This window comes from Nerophis ophidion, linkage group LG09 (assembly GCF_033978795.1).
Source record: "Nerophis ophidion isolate RoL-2023_Sa linkage group LG09, RoL_Noph_v1.0, whole genome shotgun sequence".
Lineage (NCBI taxonomy): Eukaryota > Metazoa > Chordata > Actinopteri > Syngnathiformes > Syngnathidae > Nerophis > Nerophis ophidion.
Genome location: NC_084619.1, coordinates 11,252,163 through 11,264,196, shown reverse-complemented (window position 1 = coordinate 11,264,196; position 12,034 = coordinate 11,252,163). Strand labels below are relative to the sequence as shown.

Genomic DNA, 12,034 nt, shown 5'->3' with positions numbered 1-12,034 from the left:
TTTTTTTTTTTCATACAAAAATTGGCAACTATTTGAAACCGTTATAAGCTCACATATGTTAATGTGAAAAAATAAAAAATAAAAAATAAAATAAAAATGGGTTTTACGGTGGCAGAGGGGTTAGTCCGTCTGCCTCACAATACGAAGATCTTGGATAATCCTGGGTTCAACCCCGGGCTCGGGATCTTTCTGTGTGGAGTTTGCATGTTCTCCCCGTGAATGCGTGGGTTCCCTCCGGGTTCTCCAGCTTCCTCCCACTTCCAAAAACATGCACCTGGGGATAGGTTGATTGGCAACACTAAATTGGCCCTAGTGTGTGAATGTGAGTGTGAATGTTGTCTGTCTATCTGTGTTGGCCCTGCGGTGAGGTGGCGACTTGTCCAGGGTGAACCCCGCCTTCCGCCCGATTGTAGCTGAGATAGGCGCCAGCGCCCCCCCCCCGCGACCCCGAAAGGGAATAAGCGGTAGAAAATGGATGAATGGATGTTAATGTAAAATATAGCTCAATGAATTACAACTTAATGTAACTAGTTCAAAATTCTACTGTATAACACAGGGGTCGGGAACCTTCTTGGCTGAAAGAGCCATGAAAGCCAAATATTTTAAAATATATTTCCGTGAGAGCCATGTCATGTTTTTTTTAACACTGAATACAAATAAATGCATTTTTAATTAATAATAATATTTTTAGAGTACATTAAGTCTCCTATTATTCCTATTATATCTGACGCTAACCAATAATGAATAAAATACTTCTTACCAATAATGCGACTTCTTGAACAGGTGCAGTAGGAAATGGATGGATGGATTAAAATGCATGAGAATGTTTTATATTTTGAATGTTTTTTTTAACACTGTGATTACCAGCAGAATTATCCATCCATCCATTCATTTTCTACCGCTTATTCCCTTTGGGGTGGCGGGGGGCGCTGGTGCCTATCTCAGCTACAATCGGGCGTAAGGCGGTGTACACCCTGGACAAGTTGCCACCTCATAGCAGACCAGCATAATTATTCATTACTTATTGTGTTAAGCGATGTCAGCTAAGATGTATCTGAGAGCCAGATGCAGTCATCAAAAGAGCCACATCTGGCTCTAGAGCCAGAGGTTCCCTACCCCTGGTATAACAGATTCACCACACATAGTGAAATATTTCAAGAATGTCATCTGAACTAAAAAGAAAAACAAAAAAACGAAATAAAATTGTGCCTGTGTGTAATACCAACCATACGTTATTATTATTATTATTATTTTTTGCGGTGATGTAGTACAAAGGAATATTCTTATATAATACAGGAACACAATGACGTCTCCATGTTTATTTTTGCGATAAGTTATAACAATCAAGTAAAAATGATACAAACACAAACTATTGTCAACATTAAAAAAATACAGTGATTTTGCAAGAATAAAGTTGTGCTGATTCCCCACCACCTCCAGTGTGTTTGTAATACTATAATGCCAAAAAAAAAAAAAAAAGATTTTCTGAGACATACAGTACTTTGTGGAGTTTTTTGCTCTACCATGCATTATCTCAGTGAATGAAGTAGACATCAATTTGATTTAAAAAAATATCTGGAATTAGCTTGCCTTGCACAGACAAGACATTGTTTTTTTTTCTCTCAGGTTGCTCCACCTGAAGTCTTCTTCCCTTACTTTTTCGTGATCCAGTAGTACAAAGGGGGTTTAAGGTCACAGTGAAGTCAAATATAATATATAATAAATTGATAAAGAACAAATAAATACATGAATAATAAAAAAACAATAATAATAATATATATGTATATATATATGTATACATATATATAAAATCCCCTTCTCACCCCGGATGTGTTGCCCTCAAGCTCAGGTCCTCTACCAGAGGCCTGGGAGTTTGAGGGTACTGCACAGAATCTTGGCTGTTCCTAGGACTGCGCTCTTCTGCACTGAGGCTTCAGATGTTGTTCCTGGGATCTGTTGGAACCACTCTCCCAGTTTGGGGGTTACTGCTCCAAGCGGCCCCCCACTACCATGGGGACCACGCTAGCCTTGACCTTTCACATCAGTTCCTGCTGCTCTTTCAATCCTCAGTACTCATATATATATATATATATATATATATATATATATATATATATATATATATATATGTATGTATGTATGTATGTATATATATATATATACATATATATATATATATATATGTATGTATGTATGTACAGTATATATATATATATATATATATGTATGTATGTATGTATATATATATATATGTAGGTGTGGGAAAAATCACAAGACTACTTCATCTCTACAGAACTGTTTCATGAGGGGTTCCCTCAATTATTAGGGGTTCCTGATGATTGAGGGAACCCCTCATGAAACAGTTCTGTAGAGATGAAGTAGTCTTGTGATTTTTCCCACACCTACATATATATATATATATATATATATATATATATATATATATATATATATATATATATATATATATATATATATATATATATATATATATACAGTACAAGCCAGAGGTTTGGACACACTTTCTCATTTCAAAGCATTTTCTTTATTTTCATGACTATTTACATTGTAGATTGTCACTGAAGGCATCAAAACTATGACACCTGTGAAGTGATAACCATTTCAGGTGACTACCTCTTGAAGCTCATCAAGAGAATGCCAAGAGTGTGCAAAGCAGTAATCAGAGTAAAGCATCGCTATTTTGAAGGAACTAGAATATAAAACATGTCTTCAGTTATTTCACCTTTTTTTGTTAATGTGTTCATTTATAGTTTTGATGCTTTCAGTGACAATCTACAATGTAAATAGTCATGGAAATAAAAAAAACACTTTGAATGAGGTGTGTCCAAACTTTTGGCCTTTACTGTATGTATGAATTTAGAAATATTCTAACAGTGAAGTAGTAATTTAATGAAAATACAGCTATGGTATTATGATGGACGTTTAATGTATTAAAAGAGTAAAACAAGTTGTGTTCTTTATCCTGGGAGCGTTTCGCCTTCTTGATTTAAAAAATAAAACTAGTCAAAATGCATGCAATAGTTTGTTAAACTGACTTAAATTTAAACCCTTAAAAAAATAATTGGAGAGAAGCCTGAGTTTGGTTGAACGGAGTGAACATACATTATGGCCAGTAGAGGGGGTCAGAGAGTAGCTTGTTATTTACCATGTTTAAACCATGTGAGTTGTGTGAGAAATTGCAATTATTTTTTATTCGATTCGGTCTTCATCTGACCTTTTGGAACAGATTACTGACAACAGAACTGACACATTTGTATTTGTGGTCTGTGGGATTGTCTGTTTTGGCATGTAGAGTGTGCCAAGTGTGTCCTGTTTTCTTACAGTAATCACATCCCAGGGGAAACGGATTGGAGTCAAGATATCGCAAGTAATTGCAATAATCAACAAATTATAATGGCCGCCTGACTGAAGGTCAAGGTAAGTCCTGCACAATGACAACAGTCAACAGTCTTTGCCTTTTGTGAAAGTGTGGGAAAAAAGGAACAGCCCTATACTCACTCAGGATACCCCATTGTGTAACACTGATGAGCTCTTTCTCTCTCACACACACGCACGGTTGAACCTGGTTGGCAGAAAAAGTCACACAGAAGGAAAAAATGCCAATAATACTCTGGGAGAACAGGGCTATTTTTTTCCCAGTTTATTTTTTAACAAATACGCAGCAACTTTAAGGCATGTTATTGCATGAAAAGCCAGAGAAAACATTACAAAAAGTAGAAATTTACAGACTATCATTAAAAAAAAAAGTGTCATACAAAAGGTGAGAGTGGGTGCACTTAGACTGGATCAGAGGTGTGGGTTCTGTCCTCCAGCTGATGTACAATCCTGGACCTCAGAGCGATGTACCTGCACAAGTGTAAAAACGCATGAGGTTAGCTCTCTGGTCGGCAACCCGCGGCTCGAGAGCCACATGTGGCTCTCGAGCCGCGCCCTGGTGGCTCCACGGAGCTTTTCAAAAATGTATGGAAATGGCAAAAAAATTGGGTGAAAAATATGTTTTTTGTTGTAATATGTTCAGTTCAGTATGGTTTCTGTAGAACAGGGGGGTCAAACTCAAATACAGAGTGGGCCAAAATTTAAAACGGAACAAAGGTTGAAGAAATTAACCTTTTAATAGGGATCCAAACAAGTTTTGAAGTGAAGTGAAGTGAATTATATTTTATATAGCGCTTTTCTCTAGTGACTCAAAGCGCTTTACATAGTGAAACCCAATATCTAAGTTACATTTCAAGCAGTGTGGGTGGCACTGGGAGCAGGTGGTTAAAGTGTCTTGCCCAAGGACACAACGGCAGTGACTAGGATGGCGGAAGCGGGAATCGAACCTGCAACCCTCAAGTTGCTGGCAAGGCCACTCTACCAACCGAGCTATGCCCCCATTGCATTGAATATTGAACAAGCAAGGCTTATATAACTTTATAGTGACATGCAAAGTCGAGTTTCAAATTATCCATCCATCCATTTTCTACCGCTTGTCCCTTCTGGGGTCGCTGGAGCTTATCTCAGCTGCATTCAGGCGTAAGGCAGGGTACACCATGGACAAGTCACGACCTCATCACAGGGCCAACACAGATATAGAGACAAAACGCACACTCACATTCACACACTAGGGCCAATTTAGTGTTGCCAATCAACCTATCAATAATGATTTGAAAATATCAATGGCATATCAAATAAAATGTAAATAAAAATTGGGGGCGGGCCGGGTTTGGTGGTAGCAGGGGTGTATATTGTAGCGTCCGGAAGAGTTAGAGCTGCAAGGGGTTCTGGGTATTACGTGTGTTACGGTGCAGATGTTCTCCCGAAACGTGTTTGTCATTCTTGTTTGGTGTGGCTTCACAGTGTGGCGCATATTTGTAACAGTGTTAAAGTCGTTTATACGGCCACCCTCAGTGTGACCTGTATGGCTGTTGACCAAGTATGCGTTGCATTCATTCGTGTGTGTTAAAGCCGCAGATATTATGTGACTGGGCCGGCACGTTGTTTCTATGGCGGAAAAGCGGACGTGACAACAGGTTGTAGAGGACGCTAAAGGCAGTGCCTTTGAGCCACGCCCCCAATATTGTTGTCCGAGTGGAAATAGGGAGAAATTTGGAAGAATTGTTGCCCCGGGAGATTTACGGGAGGGGCAGTGAAATTCGGGAGGGTTGGTAAATGCGTTGTTACAGACGCACCCCCCCTGTATAATACCGGCGGTCCAGCTCTAATCTTAATTTGATATTACCTCAAGGGCCAAATGAAATTACACGACGGGCCAAATTTGGCCCACGGGCCAGAGTTTGACACCCATGCTGTAGAAGGACAAACCTGACACAAACCTTCCTAATATCCCACTTTTTAATATGTTTGTGTTTATGCTTCACTGATGAGTATTTGGCAAGTGCCATTTTGTCCAACTAATTTCAGCGGCCCTTGAACTCACCATAGTGTGGACTGTGACTCAACAGTTTGTTTACATGTACAAACTCCGTTTCCATATGAGTTGGGAAATTGTGTTGGATGTAAATATAAACGGAACACAATGATTTGCAAATCATTTTCAACCCATATTCAGTTGAATATGCTACAAAGACAACATATTTGATGTTCAAACTGATAAACAGCTTCCATGAAATGCTAAGTAATTCACAAACAAGGATGGGGTGAGGGTCACCAAATTGTAAGCAAATTGTCGAACAGTTTTAGAACAACATTTCTCAACGAGCTATTGCAAGGAGTTTAGGGATTTTACAATCTACGGTCCGTAAAATCATCAAAAGGTTCAGAGAATCTGAAGAAATCAAAGCACGTAAACGATGATATTACAGACCTTTCACCCCTCAGGGAGTACTGCATCAAAAAACGACATTCGTGTGTAAAAGATATCACCACATCAGTTCAGGAACACTTCATAAAACCACTATCAGTAACTACATTTGGTTGCTACATCTGTAAGCGCAAGTTAAAACTCTGCTATGCAAAGCAAAACCCATTTATCAACAACACCCAGGAACGCCGCTGGCTTCTCTGGGCTCGAGCTCATCTGAGATCGACTGATGCAAAGTGGAAAAATGTTCTGCGGTCTGACGAATTCACATTTCAAATTATATTTGGAAACTGTGGACGTGGTATCCTCCGGAACAAAGAGGAAAATAACATTCCGGATTGTTACAGGCGCAAAGTTCAAAAGCCAGCATCTGTGATGGTGTGGGGGTGTATTAGTGCCCAAGGCAAGGGTAACTTACACATCTGTGAAGGCACCATTAATGCTAAAAGGTACATACAGGTTTTGGAGCAACATATGTTGTCATCCAAGTAACGTTATCATGGACACCCCTGCTTATTTCAGCAAGACAGTGTCAAGCCACGTGTTACAACAGCAGGGCTTTGTAAAAAAAGAGTGCGGGTACTTTCCTGGCCCGCCTGCAGTCCAGACCTGTCTCCCATCAAAAATATGTGGCGCATTATGAAGCGTAAAATACGACAGGGGAGACCCCGCACTGTTGAACGACTGAAGCTCTACATAAAACAAGAATGGGAAAGAATTCCACTTTCAAAGCTTCAACAATTAGTTTCCTCAGTTCCAAAACATTTATTGAGTGTTGTTAAAAGAAAAGGTGATGTAACACACTGGTGAACATGCCCTTTCCCAACTACTTTGGCACGTGTTGCAGCAATGAAATTCTAAGTTAATTATAATTTGCAAAAAAAAGTAAAGTTTATGAGTTTGAACATCAAATATCTTGTCTTTGCAGTCCATTCAACTGAATATGGGTTGAAAGGGACTTTCAAATCATTGTATTCCGTTTATATTTACATCTAACACAATTTCCCAACTCATATGGAGACGGGGTCTGTATAACTTTCTCTGATGCTGCCACAGAACGTGTTTTATGCCACTCTTTCTTTGTCTCAATTTGTCCACCAAACAATTTATACTGTGCATGAATGCAGAAAGGTGAGCTTCCATCCATCCATCCATCCATTTTCTACCGCTTATTCCCTTTCGGGGTCGCGGGGGGCGCTGGCGCCTATCTCAGCTACAATCGGGCGGAAGGCGGGGTACGCCCTGGACAAGTCGCCACCTCATCACAGGGCCAACACAGATAGACAGACAACATTCACACTCACATTCGCACACTAGGGCCAATTTAGTGTTGCTTTGTTGATATTATTGACTCGGAGTGCTAATCAGGCGTGTTTGGTCACTGCATGACTGCAAGCTAATCAATGCTAACATGCTATTTAGCCTCGTTTGTAGGTATATTTGAGCTCATTTAATTTCCTTTACTTATGTCCTCTGTGTATTTAGTTTATCTTTCCATGTTTCATGACACATTATCTGTATGTAATATTGGCTGCATTTCTGATAGTTGTTTGTGTGTCATGTTGTTCCAGACCACAGCAAATGTTAGCCAGCTTGCCAAAGATTGTAGGCTATCATAGCTAGTTAGCCACTTACAACATGTGTTTCCTTCATTATAACACTTCTATAAGTCTTTTAATTTTTTTGCGGCTCCAGACAGATTACTTTTTTGTATTTTTGGTCCAATATGGCTTTTTCAACATTATGGGTTGCCTACCCCTGGGTTAGCTGTTGTGAAATGGGGTTACAAATCAGATATGCCACTCATATGACTAACGTGATAGCACAGGCCAGCATCGGTCTCGCTTGTTAAAGCTAACACTGCTTCCATTGACGGGCTCCGGGGTTGTTTGGATTTCATAACACGTGTTGGACACACAAACGTTGACAATAATGCGAAGGATGTGTTCAATTAGGAGGGATCTGCTTCACTTACTTTTTTGTCAGTTTGTGTATCTCACGCTCTTCTTCCTCTTTTAGCTTTTCCACAAAGCTGTCCAAAACTGGAATCTCAAACTTGATGTACTGGGCAACCTGAAGGAGGAAAAACATAAAACCAATGGATGGCCTTTGGATAAAAAAATAAAAAAGCTGCACATATTCGTACAGGAATAAACTCATTCAAAAAATGTACAGTATATAGGGTGTAGTCTACTAAGTTCCAAATAGCATGTACTAAATAGCGTGTGCAAACTATAAAATTATGTGTACTATTGCAGGTGATCTACTAAGACTGCGTGTACAATTGATAAAAAAGTGCAAAAGTGGTGCAGACCACCCTATTCAAATGAAGTTTTTGTGAGTATACCGTGGAGACGACCGTGGAGACGGCCACTCTACTAACCGGTATAGCTCGGTTGGTAGAGTGGCCGTGCCAGCAACTTGAGGGTTGCAGGTTCAATTCCTGCTTCCGCCATCCTAGTCACTGCCGTTGTGTCCTTGGGCAAGACACTTTACCCACCTGCGCCCAGTGCCACCCACACTGGTTTAAATGTAACTTAGATATTGGGTTTCACTATGTAAAGCGCTTTGAGTCACTAGAGAAAAGCGCTATATAAATATAATTCACTTCACTTCACTTGTTATGATCCGCTGCCCGGATCATACCATATTCTAGTTCGTTCCGTTTTTGTATCATATTCTGTTAGTGTTTGACTTCCTTAGTCCCTGTTTGTTCTGTCACCATGGTAACGTATTATTTTCACCTGCCGCGGTTTCCAGACGCACACCTGTTTTTGTTAATCATTGCCTGTATTTAAGCCTGCCTTCTTTGTTCATTCTTTCTCGCTTCTTCGTTTGTGTTTCGCAACAGTAACGACTCTGATTCCCATGTTTTCACTTGCTAGCTTTCGCGCTATGCCTTTGTTTTCCTCTAGCTCTCATGCTAGTAGTTTTTGTTTTTCTTTTTGTGCCTAGTGCAAAGTTTTCTGTTCCATAGTCTGTTTTATTTGTTAATAAATCTTTATTTCTTACCTCCACGCTGTGTCCGAAACCCGACTGCATCCATGAATGAACGAAACCGTGGTAGAAACCATTTTCTACGACTTGTCTCTTTCAGGGTTGTGGGGGGACTGGAGCCTATCCTAGCCAGAATGCAGTGCACACCCTGGACAAGATGCCACCTCATCGCAGGGTGTTGTTTTACAATATGTATAATATTTATAATATGTACCACCTTCCTATAGCTATATTGAAGCGCTATCTAGACAACATTGCCCATTTTTAAAACGCTGAAGTTGTGCTCTAGGAGCCTCTGGTGCGTCTGAAATTATTTAGTTGCAAGAAAATGCCTGTTGCAGAGACATATGTTATAATGATATATTTACAAAATTAAACAAAATGTCACTAACTAAAAAGAAAACCATCAGTAGTTGAATTTGTTTCATTGAGCCCCTTTTGCCATCCAGCAACTACACAATTATAAAATTATATTTCTGAACAGACGATATTTTTCATATTTTTGACAGACACACAGAATAATCTCCCTCTCATTTACCTCCTTTTTTACAGCTATTTATGTGTAACAGTACCAGTCTGCATGCACATTTTCAACATGCTAAATATAGACACAAAACAGTGGCCGCAGAACAGTTTTAATATTGATAAATCACACAAAATGGATCCCTCTCTATTTTGCCCATTTAAGAGATGCAATCCTCAAGCTGTTACTAAGCACAGGCTTTCAGTAGGTCATCTTTGCAGTCGATATCAAGTCTGCACATGTTTTAATACATGCACAACTTAAGTAGATCAGGCCCAATGTGTTTGCCTGGTTGTGTTCTGGATACATGTCTTCTGAAAGCTTACAGTCAAATTTCAAATTGGCCGATAGACGTATCGTAAATGTACCCTGAAGAAGTCACACAGGACAAGAGGGAAGTTACATACACTTTAATTGTCCATTCCATGGAAAGCATCATTGTTTCTTGTTGGTATCATTTAATTGTAACCACAAATAATGGACTTACATAAAAAAAAAACAATGCTTCATTTATAACAAAGTTCTATTGAGATTGTGTAATGAGTTTGTAGGGAAATAAACTGTATGTTGTCTGTCTATATATGTTGGCCCTGCGACGAGGTAGCGACTTGTTCAGGGTGTACGCTGCCTTCCGCCTCAATGCAGCTGAAATAGGCTCCAGCACCACACCGAGACCCCAAAAGGGACAAGCGGTAGAAAATACATGGATGGATGTTCAACGTGGCTAACAGCTTTAACCCTCAGAAGACAAAGGCTGACTTTGTTGTCCTTTCAGTATATTTGAATTTTGGCTATATGTTTGTTGTGGTTTATGTGATTATTCCTAAGAGGGTTTTGTTTGTGTTAAATTTTAAGATTTCAATGTTAAATTAATTCACAGGTATACAAACTATAAATCCTAGATACAGCTCTTTTATCCTGCACTACAGCGAGCTAATGCAACAAAATGTTGTTCATATCTGTCCTGAAAAGTTGAAATTTGAATGACAATAAAGAAAGTCTAAGTCCAAGTTTAAGAAGTCTAATACACTGGCAGTTATTAGACAATACCCTACAGCCAAACGGCATAAAAACGTTTTGTATTCAATCCATCCTGATCTATCAAAACACAGTCAAACATTCACAGAGTCATGCACAGCCAGTTATCTGGAAATCAATCTCAATAAAATAGAAGAAATATGGTTCAAGCCCCCCGCCCCCTCACCTCAGCACCCCATCAACATAAACACACAAACAGTCAAAACAGTTGATGGGGTGTAACTTTTGACAATAAACTCAACTTTGATCAGCACACCACGGACATTCAAAAAAGAAGTCAACAAAAACTGTCAGCCATCCGAAAACTCAAACGACTATACGCTGGACCTCATCTCCTGCTATTACTTTACCAAAGCATTGTTCAACCCATCTTTATGTACTGTTCCACATGTTTTTTCACCATGCTTTCTGTAACCAACCGGACCAAACTCACACGCATTACAAACAGCTAAAATCATCGGCCTACCCACACCAAACATTTCCGATTTAAACCACAGGTCCATCACTCGACTGGCAAACACAATAGTCCAGGATATCAGTCACCCGCTACACAAATACATAATTCCACCACCATCAGGGCGCAGGTACAGAACAATCAAATTCCGGAGGGCCCGCCTCAGGAAAAACCTTATCCCTGCAGCTATAGCCGCCCTAAACAGCAGGCCTGGCCGACCCGTCTGATAAAGCCTGTAAATGTGTTGGTCATGTATGATGTCTTTTTGTTATTTTTGTTTTGTGATGTGCAATGTCTATATGTTTAAATGTACGGCAGTGAAAATGAATTTCCCCACGGGGACCAATAAATCTAAATCTAAAATCTGATCTAATTCAGTGTTTTACATTCTTTGCCATTCAGCCCTAAACAAAAATCCCAACCATTGTATGCTTTTTTTTATATGGTTACCCTTTGAAAGCCTTTTGATCAAATAGAGTCATAGTTGTTATTAATCAACCACAAATCCAATATTCAAACGGTTAAACATATCTAAATTTAATAAATTGGCAGTGTATAATAGCCACAAAATCATAAACAAAGCCCAAATTCTTCCGTACAACATTTAACATACACTTGTTAAAAGAGAAAGTAATCATAATCCAAAAGAAACGGAGATCTTTACTAAATGGAGATTCAGAACAGGTATAAAAGAAATATGTATTTTAATCAAAGGTGTTAGTATATGGAACTATCTTGACAGTGAAATAAAATCTAAGTATACTACTGTATTAAAAATAGGTAAAAATCATGATGATTGAAAATATATTACTTGGAGTAAGTGTTGTGAACTCGCATGGCTGCAGTTGTGTGTCCCCGATGATGCAAGAATCCAGGAGAGTTGAGTGAAGGTAAGAAAATAATTTAATACTCATAAGAAACAGAAATAAACATGAAGCAGTCTTGCATAGTAAATTCTCCAACATAGATTTTAACTTCGAGCACTGAGGAGTGCTCGAGTGAAACATAAATAGACCTATGTTGATTGACAGCAGCTGAGTACCGCTGCCAATCAACGGCGAGTGTGACAAAAAAAGTGCTCAGCGGAGTAAACAGGAAGTATAACAAAATAAGAGCCCTGAACAGGAAATAAGGTACAAAACATGAAAAACTATCAGAAATTAAGTGACAGATTGTCACAGTAAGGTACTGTTTCCAT

At 39.1% G+C, this 12,034-nt stretch overlaps 1 protein-coding gene across 3 annotated transcripts in view; it reads right to left on the bottom strand.

Annotated features, from left to right (window-relative positions):
* Positions 1-3,646: 3,646 nt before the first annotated feature.
* rassf4a (Ras association domain family member 4a) overlaps positions 3,647-12,034 on the bottom strand; it is a 79,607-nt gene continuing 71,219 nt past the window's right edge. For all 3 annotated transcript variants that reach the window (XM_061910267.1, XM_061910268.1, XM_061910269.1), the window contains 2 exons: positions 7,800-7,897; positions 3,647-3,867 (listed from right to left, as the gene is read on the bottom strand). In XM_061910267.1, coding sequence (XP_061766251.1) covers positions 3,798-3,867; positions 7,800-7,897 — 168 coding nt within the window. In that variant the 3' untranslated portion in view covers positions 3,647-3,797. The remainder of the gene's footprint in view (positions 3,868-7,799; positions 7,898-12,034) is intronic.